Genomic DNA, 22,537 nt, shown 5'->3' with positions numbered 1-22,537 from the left:
GACAAAATTCCCCTCACTGAGAATCAATGGATTATGTCATAATAGCTTGCTGACTGGACCACTCACTTTTGAGCTCCAGCTCCCCATGTAAAATGTACAACTACACTGAGTGCACCATGCTTACAGGAAAACCAGGCCACAGGAGAGGTCATGGAGAGGTGCGTCTGTGCCCAGGGCCAGGTAAGGTCCCAGCTGAGGCTTATTAGCGCCAGATCTATAAGTGAAAGCACCCATCAACTGCCAGGTCACCCCCAGTTACCCAGTGGTGTGTGCATCTGTTCAGTTCAGTTCAGTTCAGTCGCTCAGTCGTGTCCGACTCTTTGCGACCCCATGAATTGCAGCACGCCATGCCTCCCTGTCCATCGCCAACTACCTGAGTCCACCCAAACCCATGTCCATCGAGTTGGTGATGCCATCCAACCATCTCATCCTCTGTCGTCCCCTTCACCTACCCCCAATCCTTCCTAGCATCAGGATCTTTTCCAATGAGTCAACTCTTCGCATGAGGTGGCCAAAGTATTGGAGTTTCAGCTTCAACATCAGTCCTTCCAATGAACACCCAGGACTGATCTCCTTTAGGATGGACTGGTTGGATCTTCTTGCAGTCCAAGGGACTCTCAAGAGTCTTCCCTCTGAGGCCCTAAAAATGGTGAAACAGGGACAAGCCATTCCTTCTGTGCCCTGTGGAAATAAGTCCCTGACTTACAAAATCTGTGAGCTGAGACAATTATTATTTAGGGTGATTGATCTTGGAGTAAGTTATTTCAAAGCTATCATGACAGGGACATTGTTTGTATTGTGTGCAGAAAATGTTTTAAGCTACTAAATTTTATGATAATTTTATTTGCAATGCAGCAATGTTTACCATAACATGCTCTATTCTCGGAGTTGACTAATACAGGGAGTACAAACACATTATAATAGTACCTTCAGCAATTTCACTTGGAATACCAGGGCAAGTTGCTTCCTTTCCTCTCCCTGCAGTCAGAAGGGGAAATGGCAGAGGCTGTGGCCTCAAAATAAAGCCGCAGGACTCCTATCTTTTTTTTTCTTTTATTATTGTTTATTTATTTTTGGCTGTGCTGGGTCTTCTTTGCCACATTCAGGCTTTCTATAGTTGCAGAAGGCAGGACTACTCTCTAGAGGTGGTGCACAGGCTTCTCATTGTAGTGGCTTCTCCTGTTGCAGAGTATGGGCCTAGAACTCTGGAGTTATGGGCTCAGGAGGTGTGGCTCTAGGGGTTAGTTGCCCTGCAGCATGTGGAACCTTCCTGGATGAGGGATCAAACCTGTGTCACCTGCACTGACAGGTGTATTCTTAGCCACTAGACCAACAGGGAAGTGCCGATGTCATTCTTTTTTTAAAAGAAAAATATTAATTTATTTGGCTGTGCCGAGTGTTAGCTGCAGCATGTGGGATCTAGTTTCCTGACTAGGGATCAAACCTGGGCCCCCTGCACTGGCAGCCTGGAGTCTTACTAGACCACCAGGGAAGTCCCCTATGTCATTCTTAACCTTGTATTCAATAAAAAGAGAAAGTGGTGTACTTCCATTCTCTATGTATAAGGACACACATGGAGTATAAAAATAGACACACAGTATATCTGTGATATCAAAATTTCATGGTGCGGGCAAATTAGAAAAAATATCTTAAAAGATTCTGTGGATGGGGAGAAAGGGAGGCAATAATGAAAAAAAATTAACGGTTGAGAAATGCTGTCAGAACACATTTGAAAAGTGTAAAATGAAAAGCAAAAACAAAAGTAGAAAGTAAGAGGGAACTTTCAGAAAATGGAAACCATGGGCTCCTATTTAAGACACAGGCCTGAAGGAACGTCTTCAGAGAACCTAGAGAGCAGGTTCACAGAGTCACCCACCTCCCCAGGCCAGCAGCATCTGCAAGGTCCCTGATGGCCCCAGCCTGGTCCTTACTCCTGGCCCTGCTGCTGCTCAGCTGCAGCTCCACCTGCTCTTTGGGCTGCCACCTGCCTCACGCCCACAGCCTGGCCAACAGGAGGGTCCTGACGCTCCTGCAACAACTGAGGAGGGTCTCCCCTTCCTCCTGCCTGAAGGACAGAAATGACTTCGCATTCCCCCAGGAGGCGCTGGGTGGCAGCCAGTCGCAGAAGGCTCAAGCCATCTCTGTGCTCCACGAGGTGACCCAGCACACCTTCCAGCTCTTCAGCACAGAGGGCTCGGCCGCTGCGTGGGACGACAGCCTCCTGGACAAGCTCCGCTCCGCACTGGATCAGCAGCTCACTGACCTGCAAGCCTGTCTGAGGCAGGAGGAGGGGCTGCAAGGGGCTCCCCTGCTCAAGGGGGACTCCGGCCTGGCTGTGAGGAAATACTTCCACAGAATCACTCTCTATCTGCAAGAGAAGAGACACAGCCCTTGTGCCTGGGAGATTGTCAGAGCAGAAGTCATGAGAGCCTTCTCTTCCTCAACAAACTTGCAGGAGAGATTCAGGAGGAAGGACTGACACACACCTGGTTCAACAGGGAAATGATTCTCACGGACCAACAAGACCACACTTCCTCCAGCGCTGCCATGTCAAGGACTCTCATTTCTACTGTCATCATGCGCTGAACTGAATCAATCTGTCACATGATTTCAGGAATATTAGCCAACATCATGTTCTACTCTAAGGCACTAGTCCCTCACCGATGCCCTAGCTGATGTATCCATTTATTTATCTACTTCGACATTTATTTATTTACTTATTTATAGAGATTTAAATTATTTTTGTCCATATAATATTATGTGCATATATATGTTGTCATTAAGAGAAAAATATATATACTCTGTATGCAGTTTATTATTTTTCTTCACTCATTAAATTCTTCCTATAAAAACTTCCTTTATTTGCATTTTCTTTAAAAAAGAAACACGAAGCCTGAATGTGCAACTTGATTAAAGAATACATTTTATAATTCCTTGACCCCTTTTTACAACTTGCATGTTAGAATTAAAAATACACTTCCTTTAACCAGGGTGTTTGTTGTTGCCTTCAGGACATAGAGGTGAACATAGCTAATCCAATCCTTTTTGTAATTCTGATGTTTTTTTAAGGAAAATAACCTAGAAACAATAGTCAGTTAATTCATAATAATGTGTTAATTATTTTAAAAATAGTATTAATTAGTTGTAGAAAATATCAGTTAAAGTGAAAGTGAAAGAAAGAAAGTGAAGTCGCTCAGTCGTGTCCGACTCTTTGCAATCCCATGGACTGTAGTCTACTAAGCTTCTCTGTCCATGGGATTTTCCAAGCAAGAGTACTGGAGTGGGTTGCCATTTCCTTCTCCAGGGGATCTTCCTGACCGAGGTATCGAACGCAGGTATCCTGCATTGCAGGCAGGCGCTTTACCCTCTGAGCCACCAGGGAAGCCCCAAATATTTCAGAATTTATAGTGAAAGTCGTTCAGTCATGTCTGACTCTTTGCGACCCCATGGATTATACAGTCCATGGAATTCTCCAGGCCAGAATACTGGAGTGGGTAGGCATTCCCTTCTCCAGGGGATCTTCCCAGCCCAGAGATTGATCCCAGGTCTCTCACATTGCATGCAGATTCTTTACCAGATGAGCCATTAGGGAAGCCCAGTATCAGTTAGGTTGAATGCAAAAACAAAAGGGAGAAAAATGGAATTCCCTCAGCAGAAGATGGATCAAGCTATGTGAGGACATAAAAATAAAAGTTAACTACTAGACTAGTGGGCTTCCCCCACAGCTCAGCAGTAAAAACTCTGCCTGCAGTGCAGGAGCCATAGGAGGCATGGGTTTAATCCCCTGGTCCGGAAGATCCCTGGAGAAGGAAATGGCAACCCATGCCAGTATTCTTGCCTGGGGAATTCCATGGACAGAGGAGCCTGGTGGGTGACAGTCCATAGGGTCTCAACGAGTCAGACACAACTAAAGCGAGTTAGCACAGCACAGCACTAGACAAGGAGACATTTCAGTGCAAATGTGCATTGGATTTGGAGATGGCAATTGACAAGCAAATTTATGAAGTGTAAGGCATGGAACAGAAGTGATCAAATGGGAGGAGAGTACAGAATGAGAAAAGGACTTAAAACTGAGTTCCATGACCTTAACCTTAAAAAGGAGGGAATGTCACAAAGCAAGCAGAGATAGAGCAGCCGCAAGTTAACAGGACAAGAGGGAATGGTGAGAAGACAGAGATGAAAAGGCTGTAACCACTTAAGAGGCAATGCATTCATGAACACGTAGATGAAAATTGCCTCCTACTTGGGAAAAGAGATGACATTGACCCTTTAGTGAGAGCTTGCTTGGTAGAATTAATCAGCAGAAATCAGAGTGGACAAGATGAAAGGATGAAGAAGAGAAGGTAATGATAATATATAGAACATGGGTTTCAGATATTTGCTGTTTGAATAGGAGGAGACAATAGGGTGGGACCTACAGTAGAAGGTGGATTTTTTTCTTTCTTTCTTTCTTTTTTTTAACTCTGCAGTGTTTTTCCCTTTTTGAAATACTTTGCTCATGAAGAGATTTCATGGATTTGATATATAGACAACTCATATCAGTGTTCAAGATCGGATTTACTTTAAATCATGAGATTCAGTCACATACAATAGTAACGTATCATTATTTTGATTAATTGGATGTTGAAAGTCCCTGATGCTGGGAAAGATTGAAGGCAGGAGGAGAAAGGGATGATAAAGGATGAGATGGTTGGATGGTATCACCGAATCGATGGACATGAATTTGAATAGGCTCCGGGAGTTGGTGATGGACAGGGAAGCCTGGCGTCCTGTAGTCCATGGGGTCACAAAGAGTCAGACACGAGTGAGCGACTGAACTGAACTGAACTGAATGTCAGGAAGCTGCTCCATGGTTGAAAGCATTCACTACATGAGAAATAGATGGAACTGACCTTAGTGAGAGCTGATGTGGTGGAATCAATCAGCAGGAACCATACTGGAGTAGGTGGAAGATTAATAACAAATGAAGTCCCATGGACTTTACTCACCTGGGAATTCACTTCACTTCTTTTACTCTCATCAAAGTCAGATTTGCATTAGTTTTTCTTTTGCCTCAGTGCATCCAATACAATGATGGCTTTCCAAGAAACCTGAATGGAGAAGAAAATCAATGATGTGTTGAACATTATGGAAAATTATGGTACAGACCCTTTATGTTCCAATTTTTACTTTCCTACTAGGCTACTAACCTCAAGATGATACAGAAAGTAATTCAGAAGTAGCAAGAAAACCCCTTCCCAGAAAAATAGTAAATGAAAAAGAACATTAAATTACATAGACTCTGAAATCAAGAAAGCATGAGGCTGATTTTACCTAGCATCACAGACACTACAGCTCCACTGTGAGATGAAAATGATGATCCAAGAGGCTCAATAGAAATGTACTCAATCAGCTAATGATGCTTATTAACTACTTCTATTATGGCTCTGATGTGAGGTGAATAGAAGCTTATGATGGGAGGTATGTTGGAAAAATCTAAGAATACTCATTGTGAATAACTTTTTGGATTAATTATGAACTCTGTGGTAACAATAGAATGGTGAACAAGAGATATACCTTTCTCCTTTGGTGGTTACTTGTTAAATGTGTCTAATAAATCTATTTTCAAGAAGACCAATACAGAAGGATAAGTCAGAGGGACTGATATAAAAAATAAAGAAGGCAGAAACAGAAACTGGACTAGAAGTAAACACAGCCAAACTCCTTGCAAGATAAATGTAACTCCTTACCCTAAAGGCCTAAAGAAGTAATTCTTTTCCTTTATCCCGTCCATCATATTCAATGTACGACAGAAACTCACTATATTAAAAGGGGAAAAACACAATTTGAAGAGACAGAGAGACAGAGAAAATATCAGAACTAGACTCAGATACAGTAGATATTTAGAAACTATCAGACCAGCAGTCAATTAACAGTGACTAAAGTGCTAAGGCTCTAATGTATTCACCTACTCATCCCTGTACTTTATCTCAGTCATATTATGTATGGTATTTAAACTTTTTGTTCATATAATATCATGTTCAACTTTATAATGTATTCAAATATAATAAAGGATGCTTACTTTTATCATTTATCAAATTATTTTCTTGTTTAATTTATGAAACTCTTCCTCAGGAAACATCTTGGAGCTGTTATTCTTACAAAAACAAATAGCCTAAATTCGCAAAGCAAACTAAAAAATGGATGATAGTTTCTACTCATTATTCACTTCTTTAGTAGGTTATATTTTAAAACCTTATATTTCTATATTACTTCTCTGGTGGCTCAGTGGTAAAGAATCCTCCTGCTAATGCAAGAGATGCAGAAGATGTGAGTTGGATCCCTAGGTCGGGAAGATCCCCTGGAGAGGGAAATGGTGACCCACTCCAGCATTCTTGCCTGGAAAACCCCATGGATGGGGTCACAGAGTTGGACACAACTTAGTGACTAAACAACATTTCTTTATCAGATATATGATAGCTCTGAGAATGCAGAGGTGAAAAAAGCAAATGTAAAACCTCTTCTTCTGAAGACTTCTGTTTGGAAAAGAAAGATTTAAAAACAGTAATCATGCTTAATTATTTCATTTAAGCATCCTGTTACAATGAGAGCTAGACAAAAGGAGATTGTCTTACCGGAATCTGGCTGAGAACTCTCGAGAAGGGGACAAAGCAGATGTAGTCTATAAAGTGACCAAGAAACACCTAAAGGCAGATTTCTCATTGGTAGAAGCTTATGTGGATGTTGTGCCTTAGGAGAAGAGTGTAGAAGGAGAAGATGACCTAAAGCTTATAAGGACCTTTCATTTTGAAGGCTGGGAAAGTGAAGGAGAGTCTGCAAAGGGCCCAGAGGTGGAACAGCCAGGGCACTTGGGAGCCACCCAGGAGAAATGATCTTTCCAAAACATCAAAGAAGAAGGCAAAGGATTGAGAATCACAGAGGCTGAAAGTTAAAGAATGATTTCTATGTTATATGAGATCCTGCATCAAGTCTAGACTCTGTCAGGACATACACGTAATCATAGGAAATCATTGAACTCCCCTGAGCCTCAGTCTCCTCAAACAGAGAATAAGTGAAAATGTTTCTAGAGTTGTTTTGAGTACCAGATAAACCAGAACATTCAAGAACACTTAGCAGAGTATCACCCACTGAGTGAGGGCTAAACAGGTAGTGCCTATTTTCTTGTTTTTTTAATATATAAATCTAAATGGCAATGATGAACTCTCCTACCCTCTCTCTGTAACTGACTGCAAACAAGTCTAAAGAAAAGAATTGGGGGAAAGTGTCCCATCAATTATTATGTAATTATATACATAATAATATAATAATATACATATACACCATATGAAAACATATTATAAAGTGTACTCAGTTCAGTTCAGTCTCTCAGTTGTGTCCAACTCTTTGCGACCCCACAGACTGCAGCATGCCAGGCTTCCCTGTCCATCACCAACTCCCAGAGCTTGCTCACACTCATGTCCATTGGGTCCGTGATGCCATCCAACCATCTCATCCTCTGGCATCCCCTTCTCCTCCTGCTTTCAATCTTTCCCAGCATCAGGGTCTTTTCCAATGAGTCAACTCTTCGCATGAGGTGGCCAAAGTATTGGAGTTTCAGCTTCAACACCAGTCCTTCCAATGAACACCCAGGGCTGATCTCCTTTAGGATGGACTGGTTGGATCTTCTTGCAGTCCAAGGGACTCTCAAGAATCTTCTCCAACACCACAGTTCAAAAGCATCAATTCTTCAGTGCTCAGCTTTCCTCATAGTCCAACTCTCACATCCATACATGACTACTGGAAAAACCATAGCTTTGACCATACAGACCTTTGTTGGCATAGTAATATCTCTGCTTTTTAATATGCTATCTAGGTTGGTCATAGCTTTATTTCCCAAGGAGCAAGTGTCTGAATTTCATGGCTGCACTCACCATCTGCAGTGATTTTGGAGCTCCAAAAAATAAAGTCTCTCATTGTTTCCCCATCTATTCGCCATAAAGCAATGGGACTGGATATCATAATCTTAGTTTTCTGAATGCTGAGTTTTAAGCCAACTTTTTCACTCTTGTCTTTCACTTTCATCAAGAGGCTCTTTAGTTCTTCTTTGCTTTCTGCCATAAGGGTAGTGTTATCTGTGTATCTGAGGTTATTAATTAAAGTATACTACGTACATAATATACCATACACCTGATGATTCTGATACATGGTACAATTCTGCCTTCATCTCTGCACTCTCCTTGATCTCATTGTTTCAATCAAATATCACCATCATTCACTTCCTCCCAGTGTAGAAATCCCCAGCGTGCTCTCCTCATTCACTCTGCATGAAGGCGTCCTTTCCATTCATACGGCTGTGTCCTTCTCCATTATGGTTTCTAGTTGTCAGTTTCCCCTTAAGACTGCAAAGCCACCAACTAAAAGGAGAAGCTGAGTGAAAGTTCCAGGTTTGTCAGACACTCCTATGACTTCACCTGCTCTGCCAGCCAATCACTGCAGGTCCAGACTGTCCAGTCTCTCAGAGAAACCCAGTAAATAGAGGGAACCCCGCCCCACAGTGAACAATGGTGGAGACACCAGGGGCTCCTCTGAGCCTCTACCTGGCCTCTTCCATGTGCTGACTGCACTAGAAGGAGCTCACCTGGGTCAGGAATCTCATTTGCTAAAAAAGCCCAAAGCACAGGAAACATGGAGCTAGAACTTGGAAGCTTGAGGACTTGGAAGGAGAACAGAGATGTTTAAAGTGTTCGTGGAGCAGTGGCAGGTCCTCAGGACATGGAACCATATGGATGAGCTGCACTGAGGCAAGCGTTTCTCCAGAACATTCCTTTTCAGGGAATGAGAAGACTGAAGTGGATGCTGAGAGCACAGAGACAGAGCACAAGGGCCTGGCCACTAGCTGTGTCCCCAGCACAGGTGACATCCATACCACAGCAGCCTGCAGAGTCCTGGAAGGGGCAAGGGTCACTCCCATCACAGCTGCAGACTTGTTTCTTCGTTAGGACTGATAGCTTACAGCGAAAGATGTATGATTCGTCATCTCCGAAGAAGAAGATTTAGCTTCAGGAGCAGGGACCAGGCTTGATCACTCAAGAGCTTTTATATAGCAAAGTTTTATTAAAGAATGAAAAAGAGACAGGGAAAGCTTCTGACATAGACATCAGAAGGGGGATGGAGAGTGCCCCCCTTGCTAGTGTTAGCAAGGGAGTTATATACTTTTTAAATTGGTTATTACAATAAATCAAAAGAATGTCTCAAGGTTGTAAAGATCTTACTAGACCCACTCCCACAATATACATTTCAAGATAACAGGATTAGTCAGAAGGTTTTCAGAAGGAGAAACATGTCCTCAAGTAGGATACGTTATTGTTATATAATCCTTACTAACGAACATAGAAGAAAAGTTTGTCCTTTCCTCCTTGAAAATTCCAGACCCCTACCTCCTCCTTGAAAGCCCCAGACACCTTTCTCCTCCTCGGGGACCCCAGACTTCTTATCAACCTGCCTAGGAATTGACTCACTCAGGACCCAGCAAGTTGTCACAGAGCAGGGCAAGGTGTTCCTGGGGACAATGCAATCCTAGGAAGTTCTTAAAAATTCCATCATGATGTCTTTGCCTCTTTGAAAGACAAAAAATAAAATAAAATAAAATAAAACAAGCCTGATAGAAGAGACAAGGGCTGGGCTTTTAATACATTTAGTGCAGATGGTGATTTCAGCCATGAAATTAAAAGAGAAGCAAGAAATCTAACGTCTTGAAGGTGATAGAGATACAGCCCCTCTGCCTCTCTTTACTTCCTGTTGCTGTCTTTTACAGACAGGGACCTGGGGACTGGAGTCGACGAAAAGAAAGAGAGAAAAAGAGAGACAGAGCAGTATCTCTTGGGTTACATGAAAAACCAATAAAGCCCGTACACAGGGCTTGAACCATTCACGAAGGCACAGGGTGTCCTCTCAAGGAGGTCTTGAAAGCCAGGGCGAGAAAGTGAGCTCGGTAGGTTTCCACGCTCTGAAGAGAATGAAGACAGAAAGAAGGATGTGGGGGACCCAAGTCTCTAGTGGAACAAGGGTATTTTATTAGCAGAAATGCATGCTTATATATCTTCAGTAAAATGATTACTCAGCCATTACAAAGAATGAAATTCCACCAGTTGCAGCAAAATGTATATTCTAATAAACACAAGGCTGCTGAAGAGAGTCACTGAAGGGAGTCACTGAAAGGAATCCAAGCAGATGCCCTTTCCCATGATCTCAGTCTGAGAACTGCATGCAGCTCTACTTGTTCCTGTATTCCAGGAACTGATAAGGAAGAGAGTGTCCTTGAGAAATGGTAAGCACAGGAAAATGCAACATATTGGATCCCTTAAAGTTGAATGTCCCCTGACAACTTTCCTTTATTGCTCTTATCTCATCATGAATTAGTAAAGAGCAGGAGCAGCAAGACAAATCTAGTCCAACAAGTCACTAAATGAAAATGCATATAAAAAGTTTAAACAAAAAATTACACTCAAGTAAAAGAAAGAAGGCTGTTTCTCCTAATCTAGTAGCCTGATCCTCAGACCCTGCATTCTCAGAGACAGAGACAGAGGGACAGAGATGCCCAGTGAAATCAACTGCCTGAATGAACAACTGAAGCTCATTAGATTCTGTGACATACGCTTCCAACAAGAGACACCACCATCACTGCATCTCCTTACAGCTCAGAAACTCTAAGCAGAACAAGTATTGAACAGTTTAAGTAAAAGAGTTCATTAATAAAGTCTATACTTGGAAATATAAAAATAATCGATCTACTAAAAGTAAAATAACTGTACTTGGAAATTCCTCCACCAAAGTACACAAACACTCTTTAGCTCTCAGTATCTGAGCACTGCTGGCACTTCTGACATCTGGGGACATGGGTAAGAAGAAGAGGGGTCACCACTGAGAACATGGGTCCCTCATGCTCCAGGAGAGAGGATGGGGTTTCAGGAAGACGATTTATTTTCCCAACAAATAAACAAGCCCTCCACAGAAAGGAGATTTTCAAGTTGTCAGAATGTGATGAGCCTGCCTCCAGGGAGGGAGTCCAGCAGGTGAGCAAGGGGACTAGGTCACTCTAGAGGATGGGTGATCTCATCCTTGTGAGTGAGGTACTGCTGGGGAAATACAATTATCCTGGAATTAGAGTCTCCATACCCACATTATCTGAGAAGAACCACAATTCCTGGTGGGGGTAATGGCCGAGCCAGCGAAGGACAATAGGTCTCCAGTATGAAAATGGTGGAAAGAAGCGTGATATCTGCAATTGTCCTGACTTCATGGTTCCCAGAAGCACAACCACATGGACCTGCAGGAGCGTCTTGTAGAAGGAAGAGAAACATGGGAGGAGCTCATGGACTCATAATAATCAGCCTCTTCTCTAAATCAAACACTAAAGAAAACCCATCGTTTCTTTCAAACAGTTTATTTGCTAGAGTGACCTCGTAAATCCCTAAGGAACACGGAAACCATAGAGCTGACAGAGCCTGCCTTCCTAGGTAAACTAAGAAGCAGAAATTGAGCCTAGGATCAGGGCCAAAAATGTGTTCCTGGAACAGAGAAGAGCTACATTATATATGAAAGAGAAAGAGTGATAATGTTTGGACTTAGAAACCTAGATCATTTCTGACGTAAGACAAAGACCGTTCTCATTTGATTGATAAACATCCATTTAGACAGGTACATTTGAAGTTCTTGCAAAACAGATAAAAGTAATAGTTCAGATAGATATAAATGAAAATCAACAAAGGAAGTAAAAGTGTATAGAAATGATTAGAAAATGAAAACCACCCTGTTCCCTATTTAATGGCCTTGCTTAGACATCACGGCATCAGAGAACCTACAACAAGGTTCCACCAGACGCCATCTCAGCCAGCCCAGCAGCAGCCTCATCTTCCCCATGGCCTTCATCCTCTCTCTACCGATGGCCCTGCTGCTGGTGAGCTACGGACCTGGAGGATCCCTGGGCTGTGACCTGTCTCAGAAACACATGCTGGTTGGCACGCAGAACCTCAGGCTCCTGGGCCAAATGAACAGGCTCTCCCCTTGCTTCTGTCTGCAGGACAGAAAAGACTTTGCTTTCCCCAAGGAGATGGTGGAGGGGGGCCAGCTCCAGGAGGCCCAGGTCTTCTCTGTCCTCCACGAGATGCTCCAGCAGAGCTTCAACCTCTTCCACACAGAGCGCTCCTCTGCTGCCTGGGACACCACCCTCCTGGAGCAGCTCCACACTGGCCTCCTTAAGCAGCTGGAGGGCCTGGACGCCTGCCTGGGGCAGGTGATGGGAGAGGAAGACTCTGCCCTGGGAAGGATGGGCCCCACACTGGCTGTAAAGAAGTACTCCCAGGGCATCCACGTCTACCTGAAAGAGAAGGAATACAGTGACTGCACCCGGGAAATCGTCAGAGTGGAAACTATGAGATCCTCGTCTTCATCAACCAGCTTGCAAGAAAGGTTAAGAATGATGGATGGAGACCTGAACTCACCTTGACATGACTCACTGACTAAGATGCCACATGACCCTTCAACACTCACCTGTGGTCATTTCAGAAGACTCTGATTTCTGCTTTAGCCACAATATTTCCTGAATTCAATCAATAGTACTTTCTCAGTAGCAATAAGCAAGTAGATATAAAAAGTATTCAACTGCACGGGGATCAGTCCATAAAGGATGACTGCCCTGATGTTATTTATGTTTACTTATGTATTTATTTTCTTTTATCACATCATATTTATATTTTCATATAAAAATGGTTGTCTACATTGTAGTAAAATTTAGAAAATATGTTCATTTCCTTAATCTTGTAATTTGTTTTATTTATTAAATTCTTATGAAAGTAAATTTATTTTTTCATTATGAAAACCTAAATACTTAATTTGTCTATATAAACCTATCGTGGAATAGCATTTGTTCATTTATACTACAGAATAGTCGTATCACTTTTCAGGAAATGATTGTCAAAAGGTGAAATTCCTGGAATTTCCTGGCAGTCCAGTGGTTAGGACTCCATGCTTCCAGTGTAAGAAGCTCATATACGATGGATATCTGGTCAGGGAACTAAGATTCTGCAAGCTACAGAGTGCAGCCCCACCACCACCCCCAAAAAACAGGTAGAAAGGAGTCTCTGAAGCTGTGGAAAATAATTAGTCCTGAAGTCACAAGTATAACTAGTTTATAGCCAATCAGCAAAGAATAGTTGGTGTCAGTATGTGGGGGGAGGACTTACCTCTTCCTGCGAAGTTGCCAGCATGTGGTGCTGAATGGCTGATCCTGACACCTGTTAACTCTTCCTCCCACCTTCTCAGTCCTGATTTACTGAACAATCCACTCCCTTACACAATATCTTCACTGCCTCCAACAAGGAGCTGTGTTCTGTGATGGTTTCTAGCTTCAAAGTTTCTCTCGGTAGAAATCACTGGAAGAGAGGACAAGTGAAAGGAGAGTTCTAGAATTTTCAAAACCTTTGAATTGCAGCTCTGCTATTTTACAGCAGTGTGACCCTGAAAAATATCACAAACACTAAGGAGAGGGAAATGGCAACCCACTCCAGTATTCTTTCTTGAAAATCCCATGGACAGAGGAGCCTCATGAGCTACATCCACGGGTCACAAGAGTTAGATACGACTGAACCAACTTAGCATGCACGCAGGCACGCATGCTGTCCTGAACTTTTTCTCAAACATGGGGAATATAACAGTAGTTTTTCACAGGACTACTGTTTGGATCAATGAGTCCATATTACAAGAAGCATAAAAGTGTGCTTGGCAGAAATAATCAGGACAGTGAGAGTCCCAGAGTAGCTGCCCACAGGGAGGAGACAGGACAGCTGGCCTGAGGCAGTGACTGAAAGGCAACAGTAGAAAGCTGCTAGGTCTTTGGTAAAAATATTTAACTTGGGTGCTAGTTTCACAGTGTATTCAGTGTGTGAACTCTCCTGTGCTCGATGCTGAAGACAATTCCAATTTCTGTGTTTCAGACTTCTAGAAGTATTCTTAGAAGTCATACAAATTCTTTGAGAAAGAAGGATTAGTAGAAAATGCTTTGGTCTACTATAAAAACGAGTAATAGGGAAATCCTAGAGACCTCAGAGGGATGCGGAGAATCGCACACGTTACTCATTATAATGTTTCTGCTTCTTTAGTATGAGTACTGCTCTACTACTTCTTTAGATATTTCTAAAATTACCTTCTCAACTCTCTGGTGGGTTTCAGTCTTTCAGCAGCGAAGCAGAGGCAGGAAGAAAAGAGCAAGGGCCATGGAGTGTGAGGTTCTGCTCTCCAGCCCTGGGCTGTCCTGGCTTTGGTCCTAGTTGTTTTCCATAAAGACTTCAGTCCCTAAGTGCCGGCAGTGTCACCTCCTAGGGTCGGTCCTTCTCAGAAATTAGTGCCTTTAGAGAGACTGCTACAAGCATATGCAGGTGTCTTATACCCAAGTGAGAGTCATTCTCGAACAAGAGGCCATGAAGTCAATTTTATTGGTCAAAATACATAAACCTTGCACATGCATGCTGCCAACTGTCCACGATAACAATGGCTACATTAATCTATATTCAAGACCATGTAAGTCCTTATATGTTCTCACACATTGGCCAAAACAGGATCTAATCATCCTTTTTAGTTTTTGCCAATCTTGACTGGTGACACATAGCATCTAGCAGCAACCATTAGTTTTCCTTTTCCTAACTGATGGCAGTTGTTATCAGTCATACTCTATCCTTCTAGTCCACCTCTTGGAATTGGTAAGGGAGAACTCTGAAAGAAAAACAATCTGCAGGCAAAGGAGAAATGTACTGGAAGGAACTGGAGCCCCAGCATCACAGTAGAGCTGAGAAGAAGAGCTGTGGAGTTGAGACTTTAGTTTTAAGACCAGGATGCTAGAATAGGTGGCAGCCTTTCCCCGTCATATCCACTGGGAATGCAGGTTTCTTCTGTGAATTTCTGATCCACACACAGTGCACCCATTGCTCTTGCACTGTCACTTCACCCATGTAAGGAAGCTCATTAATCATTTTTGTTCAAACTCCGTGATCTCCAGCTAGACGACACACAGATTGCAAGGTCCTCAACCGGATCCCAGGCTCCACACTCACACTGCACTCCTGCCATCTGGCTGGTATCCAGTCTGAGTTTCACTTGTGACAAAGACACTTGTGGTTTTCCTGTGTTCAGGGCCCAGAACTGTTTTCCATTCACACTCATGAACTAGGTCATGACCTGCTCTAGTTTTCAGGGCTTTAAAGATCTGTCTTGATGGTGATGCCTTCCCAAGATGCATGCTGGAATCATATACCCAGCTGCCTATTTCACAGTTGGTACCTACTGAGCACACATTATGCTGAAATCAAAAGCATTTTGAGTGCAGGTTTTTAAGCAACTTATCCATATGATCTGACGTTTTGAAAAAGTTAATGAAACTCTCCAGTGAAAAACTGACTACATAAAAAAATCAATGTTTAATAGATGATCCTTGGTTAAAAGGAATGAGAGGAAAAAGGATTTTGTAAGTTGAGATTGGTTATTTAAGGTAGTTACTGGGTCATAATTTTGTCAAACATGGCATACCCTCAGTGAAGAGAGACATATAGAAATTGGCAATTTGAAAACATTACTGATGATTTTGCTTCCATTAAAGCCTGGAACTTAAAAGTACTCTTGTGGCATAAGGAAAATATTTCAACTTGATGTGAGTTTAAGACGTATACATTTTAAAAGATTTTTCAAACAATTAACATTATAGGAGAAATTTACCTTTTATATTAATATTGAATGAAATAATTTTCTCTTTCCCCTGGGGCTCCTTAAGTTCCAGTCTTGTCCCCAAGTCTTCCTTCCCACTGGAGGGTCCCAATGTCTAGTAGATTTCTGTCCAGATTGTAGATGCCTTTCCCATTGTCCCTGAATCAGTCCTTTCCCCTAGAAACAGTCCTGAATCTGAAAACACACCACAACATGCTCTGATTTTCAGCCATCAATCGCAGCACAAATGGGCAATGGTGTAAATCGCTCTGGGTAAAATCTCCTCCCAGGAAGGGGAGGGTGGATACAAGGGCAGGTGCAGAAATTAAAGGCTCTGAGAGAAGCATCGGTAAAGCTCCCCTGGGCAGTCGGTCCCGAAAAAAAGAGTTTCCTTTCTGCTCGCGCGCTCCCTGGGCCCCGGCGGCACCTCGCCGGGGTCGCGGCTCCTGCCGAGGGCGACCCCCGAGTTCTCCCCGTGGATCCGCCGCCCGAGTTGGCCGCTCTGTACCGGGAGGCGGGTCCAGCTGGGTTTGCGGCGCCGGTCTGTCAGTTACTGAGAGATCGGGCGCCCCCTCCCGGCCGCTGGGGCGCAGCAAAAGGAGTTTGGAGGGCGGCTTAGCTTAGTGCAGGACCTGAACTGTTTCACTGAGGCCCAGGTGAGGTGCTGAATTTCTGAACTCCTGGTTTCCCTGCTGATGGCCATGGGGATGTTCTGCTCCATCCCTCACAATTCACCCGTTAGCATATGTCGTCTTCTCTTCCAGTCATTTCCTGCTGCTGCTGCTAAGTCACTTCAGTCGTGTCCGACTCTGTGCGATCCCATAGACGGCAGCCCACCAGGCTCCCCCGTCCCTGGGATTCTCCAGGCAAGAACACTGGAGTGGGCTGTCATTTCCTTCTCCAATGCCTGAAAGTGAAAAGTGAAAGTGAAGTCGCTCAGTCGTGTCCGACTCAGCGACCCCATGGACTGCAGCCTACCAGGCTCCTCTGTCCATGGGATTTTCCAGGCAAGAGTACTGGAGTCTCTTGGCTTCTCCTAGTCATTTCCTATATTCATGTAACTTGGCAGTATTAAGTATGCTTTACGTATATCCACAAGCACCATCAGCTTGGGGTTTTCCACAGAGGATTCACTGAAATGGTTGTAGTCCAATCTCGTGCAGGGGTCATAACTCTCAAGGATCTTGTCCATCATGTATCTCAATTTTATGGTGAGGATCACTTAACAGTCTATGAGTCATCTTGGAGAGTTAAATATGATTATTTTATAATTATTATAATTATTAATTTTTTCAAGCACAGTTAGACTCTCAGTAATAACTACCAGTTCATGATTTAATTTTGCATCTTATACAAAATAACCAGGATACTTTGTAAATCGCTCAGCTTATCTAGAATTTGGAGGGAGACGTTAACTAATGGAAATAAGAGATTTGTAACACCGAGGTGTGAAACACCACAGTAACATCTTGTGTTAGAAGTAAAATAGGAAAACAAGAGAGAGCTCAGTACATGCAGTGTGCTCAGGTGTTTGTGCTGTGCGTAGGGAGTTTGGAATCTGACATATTAGGTTTTGAAACCTGGATTTGCAATTTCATTATTAGATTATTTTATTCAAATAAAGTCTTAGCAGGGGGCTCTTGAAAAGGAGAATAGTAACTCAGTTTCAACTATGTTGGAAGGATTAAGTGAGTCCCTTACAGAGGCTAAGGAATTTGTAGTTGTGGTCACTGCCATTTTTGATGAACACTGATAGTCTGGGGAATTTGTCTGGTGAAGGTGTTAGTCGCTCAGTCGGGTCCGACTGTTTGTGACCCCGTGAACTGTAGCCCGTCAGGCTCCTCTGCCCATGGAATTCTCCAAGCAAGAATACTGGAGTGTGTTACCATTTCCTTCTCCAGGGGATCTTCCTGACCCAGGGATTGAACCTTGGTCTCCTGCATTGCAGGCGGATTCTTTACCATCTGAGCCACCAGGGAATTCTGGTAGGTCCTTGGAAGTTAGGTTCACAGTTGTCTTGTAACATTTAATTAGTAATCAATTCAGGATGGATGTGCCATAAAAAGTGAGGGTTCAGTTCAGTTCAGTTGCTCAGTCATGTCCAACTCCTTGTGACCCCATGAATCGCAGCACGCCAGGCCTCCCTGTCCATCACCAGCTCCTGGGGTTAACCCAAACCCATGTTCATTGAGTTGGTGATGCCATCCAACCATCTCATCCTCTGTCATCCCCTTCTCCTCTTGCGCCCAATCCTTGTAAGCATTAGGGTCTTTTCCAATGAGTCAACTCTTTGCATGAGGTGGCCAAAGTATTGGAGTTTCAGCTTCAACATCAGTCCTTCCAATGAACACCCAGGACTGATCTCCTTTAGGATAGACTGGTTGGATCTCCTTGCAGTCCAAAGGACTCTCAAGAGTCTTCTCCAACACCAGAGTTCAAAAGCATCAATTCTTTGGCACTCAGCTTTCTTCACCGCCCAACTCTCACATCCATACATGACCACTGGAAAAACCATAGCCTTGACTAGATGGACCTTTGTTGGCAAAGTAATGTCTCTGCTTTTAAATATGCTATCTAGGTTGGTCATAACCTTCCTTCCAAGGAGTAAGCGTCTTTTAATTTCATGGCTGCAATCACCATCAGCAGTCATTTTGGAGCCCAAAAAAATAAAGTCTGACACTGTTTCCACTGTTTCCCCATCTATTTCCCATGAAGTGATGGGACCAGATGCCAAGATCTTAGTTTTCTGAATGTTGAGCTTTAAGCCCACTTTTTCACTCTCCTCTTTCACTTTCATCAAGAGGCTCTTTAGTTCTTCTTCACTTTCTGCCATAAGGGTGGTGTCATCTGCATAAGTGAGGGTAGCATCAAGGAATGTGTTCTTTCTCCTCAAATAAATACCGAGAATGAAATATATCATAATGAATCCTTGTGATAAAAACAATACCTTGGTATCTTCTTATTACCGTGTTACAGACTGAATGTGTGTGTTCCCCATATTCAAATATTGAAACCCTACCCCTCGAGACTTCCTTGATTGTTCAGTGGCCAGGACACCATGCTCCCAAAGCAGGGAGCCTCAGCTGGATCTCTGGTCAGGAAACTAGATCCTGCATGTGGCAAGCAAGACTTCCCATGGCCCAAGTAAAGATCCTGCATGAAGCAAGGAGGATCCAAGATCCAGCATGCTTCAACTAAGACCTGGCCCAGCCAAATTAACACATAAAAGAAATATTTTTAAAATTCTCAAAAAACTGCAGAAACCCTACCCATCAATGTTATCATATCATGAAATGGAATATTAGGGAGATCATTAGGGTTAGCAATCAATAAAATTCAGCTATTACTTTCAATATCATAATTTTACTATCACCCAGATTAAGATCAGGATTTCTTCGAATCATTTAATTCCCTTTGATTCTAGTTTTTTCAAAGCATCTTATCATTGTCCAAGTGGATTTGTCAACTATACAGATGTTAGGCAAGGCTGGCATCACCTAAACCCGGCCAGAAAGGGTTTGTGTTCTAGCAACTGGGGTTCTGATTGCCCGTCTCTCTTCCTTTTCCCCTTATACTGACCACATGTGGACTAAAGGAAAGGAAAATCAGCTAGCTGGTCTTACAAAGCTGAAGGCAGTCAACTGACCCAGGACTTGGCCTCATTGAGCTTCTGTAAGAAGCAGCCCGTCCCAGTCTTTCTGTTTTTGTATTGGCCTCCTCCTTCCCCTCTGCCACAGCCTAGTCCCAGGTGTGTTGCACTGCAGTTTGCTAGCTCAGAATACATCATTATGTCAGGGGAAAACCACTTCCCTTCTTTCATGCTCATGACATTGAGACTTACCCTTGTTTTCTTGTCGCCCACAAAACAACTGTGCAATTTTACTTTATAGGAAAGTTGCAAAGAGAAACAAAAAAAGTCTAACGTCTTGAAAGTGATAGAGATGCCTCCCCTCTGGCTTTCTTTACTTCCCTTTATTGTTCTTGTCTCATATTGAAATAGAACCAGACCAGAGACAGGAATACCAACATTGTCCAATAAGTCACTAACTGTATATCAGTTCAGTTCCGTTGAGTTGCTCAGTTGTGTCCAACTCTTTGTGATGCCGTGAACCGCACCACAGCAGGCCTCACTGTCCATCACCAACTCCTGGAGTTTACCCAAACTCATGTCCATTGAGTCGGTGATGCCATCTGACCATCTCATCCTCGGTCATCCCCTTCTTCTCCTTCCCTCAATTTTTCCCAACATCGGGGTCTTTTCAAATGAGTCAGCTCTTCGCATCAGGTGGCCAAAATATTGGAATTTCAGCTTCAACATCAGTCCTTCCAGTGAACACCCAGGACTGATTTCCTTTAAGATGCACTGGTTGGTACTTCTTGCAGTCCAAGGGACTCTCAAGAGTCTTCTCCAACACCACAGGTTCAAAAGCATCAATTTTTCTCTGCTCAGCTTTCTTTATAGTCCAACTCTCACATCCATACATGACTACTGGGAAACCATAGCCTTGACTAGGCGGACTTTTGTTGACAAAGTAATGTCTCTGCTTTTTAATATGCTGTCTAGGTTGGTCATAGCTTTCCTTCCAAGGAGTAAGCGTCTTTTCATTTCATGGCTGCAATCACCATCTGCAATGACTTTCAAGCCCCCCAAAATAAAGTCAGCCACTGTTTCCACTGTTTCCCCATCTATTTGCCATGAAGTGATAGGACTGGATGCCATGATCTTAGTTTTCTGAATGTTGAGCTTTAAGCCAACTTTTCACTCTCCACTTTCACTTTCATCAAGAGGCTCTTTAGTTCTTCGTCAATTTCTGCCATAAGGGTAGTGTCATCTACATATCTGAGGTTATTCACATTTCTCCCGGCAATCTTCCTTCCAGCTTGTGCTTCATCCAGCCCAGTGTTTCTCGTGATGTACTCTACATATAAGTTAAATAAGCAGGGTGACAATATACAGCCTTGACGTACTCCTTTCCCTATTTGGAACCAGTCTGTTGTTCCATGTCCACTTCTAACTGTTGCTTCCTGACCTGCATACAAAATGAAAAATTACACTCAAGTAAACGAAAGAAGGCTATTTCTCCTGATCTAGTGCCCTGGGTCTCACTGCCCTGCAGTCTCAGAGGAGATAGAAACAGAGGAACAGAAATGCCCAGTAGAATCACCTGCCTGAATAAATGACTGAAACTCATTAGGTCCTGTGACATAAGCTTCCAATAAGAGACAACACCATCACTCAATCTCCTTCCTCCAGCTCAGAAACTCTGAGCAGAACAAATGTTGAACAGTTTAACTAAAAGTGTTGAATAATAAAAACTATACTTGGCAAAGTAAATATTATTTATGTACAAAAAGTGTAATAATTGCAGTTGGAAACTCCTCCACTACCAACTTGCACAAATACACTTTTGCTCTCAACATCTGAGCACTGCTGACACTTTGGACACCTGGGGAAACGGGTCAGGAGAAGAAGAGGTCACCACGGAGAACTAGGGCCCTTCACACAAAACTCCAAGGAAGAGGTTGGGGTTTCAGGAAGACAATATTTTCCCAACAAATAAACAAACCCTCCACAGAAAGGAGATTTTCGAGTCCACAGGATGTGGTGAGCCTGCCCTCTGGGAGGGAGGGAGTCCAGCAGGTGAGCAAGGGGACTCTGTCCCTCCAGAGGACAGGGGGTGGCTCCCTGTGACCTCTCCCTTGTGAGTGTGGCGCTGCTGGGGAAATACAATGATCCTGGAATTACAGGCTCCTCACCCATGTTCCCTGAGAAGAACCAGGATTCTGGTGGGGGTATTGGCCCAGTCTCTGGAGGATGACAGGGGAGTAAATGGTGGAAAGAAAGGATGATGTCTGTAATAGTCCTGCCCTCATGGTTCCCTGAAGGGCAGGGATCTGCAGGAATGTGTTCTAGAAGGAAGAGAAATGTGGGAGGAGTTCAGGGACTGATAATAACCAGCCTCTTCTCTAAATCAAACAGTAAAGAAAACTCATCATTTGTTTCAAAGAGCTTAACTGCCACAGTGATCTGCTAAATCCCTTATAAATACGGAAACCACTGAGTTGACAGAGCCTGGCTTCCTATGGAAAGTAAGAGGGAAAAACGGAGCCTAAGAGCAAGTCAAATGTGTTCATGGATGAGAAAGAGTAACACTTACACGTGAGAGACAAAGAGCAATAACATGTGTGATCACAAATGTGCATCAGTTCTGACTTAAGACAAAGACCTTTCTCATTTGACTGAAAAATACCCACTTGGATGGGCACACCTGAATCACTAGGAAAAGGCAAAATTAATAGTCTAGTTCCGTTCAGCTCAGTTCAGTCGCTCAGTCGTATCCGACTCTTTGTGACCTCATGAACCGCAGCATGCAAGGCCTGCCTGTCCATCATCAACTCCCGGAGTCCACCCAAACCCATGTCCATTGATGATGTCATCCACCCATCTCATCCTCTTTTGTCCCCTTCTCCTGCTGCCCTCAATCTTTCCAAGCATCAGGGTCTTTTCAAATGAGTCAGCTCTGCCCATAAGGTGGCCAAAGTATTGGAGTTTCAGCTTCAGCATCCGTCCTTCCAATGAATATTCAGGACTGAATCGTCTAGATGGAAGAAATTTTCTTTGACTGTAATGAGAATACATAACAGAAAACCAAAAAAGGAAGTAAAAGTGTATAGAAATGACTAGAAAATGAAAACTACCGTGTTCCCTATTTAATGGCCTTGCTTAGAAAGCATGGCATCAGAGAATCTACCTCAAGGTTCACCCAGACGCCGTCTCAGCCAGCCCAGCAGCAGCCTCATCTTCCCC

General features: G+C 43.3%; 2 protein-coding genes across 3 annotated transcripts; both read left to right on the top strand.

Moving 5' to 3' along the window:
- The first annotated feature begins 96 nt into the window (after positions 1-96).
- LOC145538115 (interferon omega-1-like) lies at positions 97-12,767 on the top strand. Of its 2 annotated transcripts, XM_081569627.1 has the most exons (2): positions 97-180; positions 9,794-12,767. In XM_081569627.1, the coding sequence occupies exon 2, from the start codon at positions 11,897-11,899 to the stop codon at positions 12,482-12,484; it is 588 nt and encodes a 195-aa protein (XP_081425753.1). In that variant the 5' UTR covers positions 97-180; positions 9,794-11,896; the 3' UTR covers positions 12,485-12,767. The 2 variants fall into 2 exon arrangements, with proteins under 2 accessions (XP_081425753.1, XP_081425743.1); XM_081569617.1 differs by lacking the exon at positions 97-180 and having other exon boundaries at positions 8,611-12,767.
- Positions 1,910-2,479, top strand: LOC145538113 (interferon alpha-1-like). Its single transcript, XM_081569584.1, has one exon. It carries the CDS (start codon positions 1,910-1,912, stop codon positions 2,477-2,479), a length of 570 nt encoding a protein of 189 aa, XP_081425710.1.
- Positions 12,768-22,537: the final 9,770 nt, after the last annotated feature.

This window comes from Giraffa tippelskirchi, chromosome 1 (assembly GCF_054371585.1).
Source record: "Giraffa tippelskirchi isolate mGirTip1 chromosome 1, T2T-mGirTip1v1.2.pri, whole genome shotgun sequence".
Classification (NCBI taxonomy): domain Eukaryota; kingdom Metazoa; phylum Chordata; class Mammalia; order Artiodactyla; family Giraffidae; genus Giraffa; species Giraffa tippelskirchi.
This window is presented reverse-complemented; position numbering and strand designations above follow the sequence as displayed.

Excerpts from the sequence above, each read along its gene's own strand:
- LOC145538113 (XM_081569584.1), top strand. The coding sequence starts at position 1,910 with ATGGCCCCAGCCTGGTCCTTACTCCTGGCCCTGCTGCTGCTCAGCTGC.
- LOC145538115 (XM_081569627.1), top strand. The coding sequence starts at position 11,897 with ATGGCCTTCATCCTCTCTCTACCGATGGCCCTGCTGCTGGTGAGCTAC.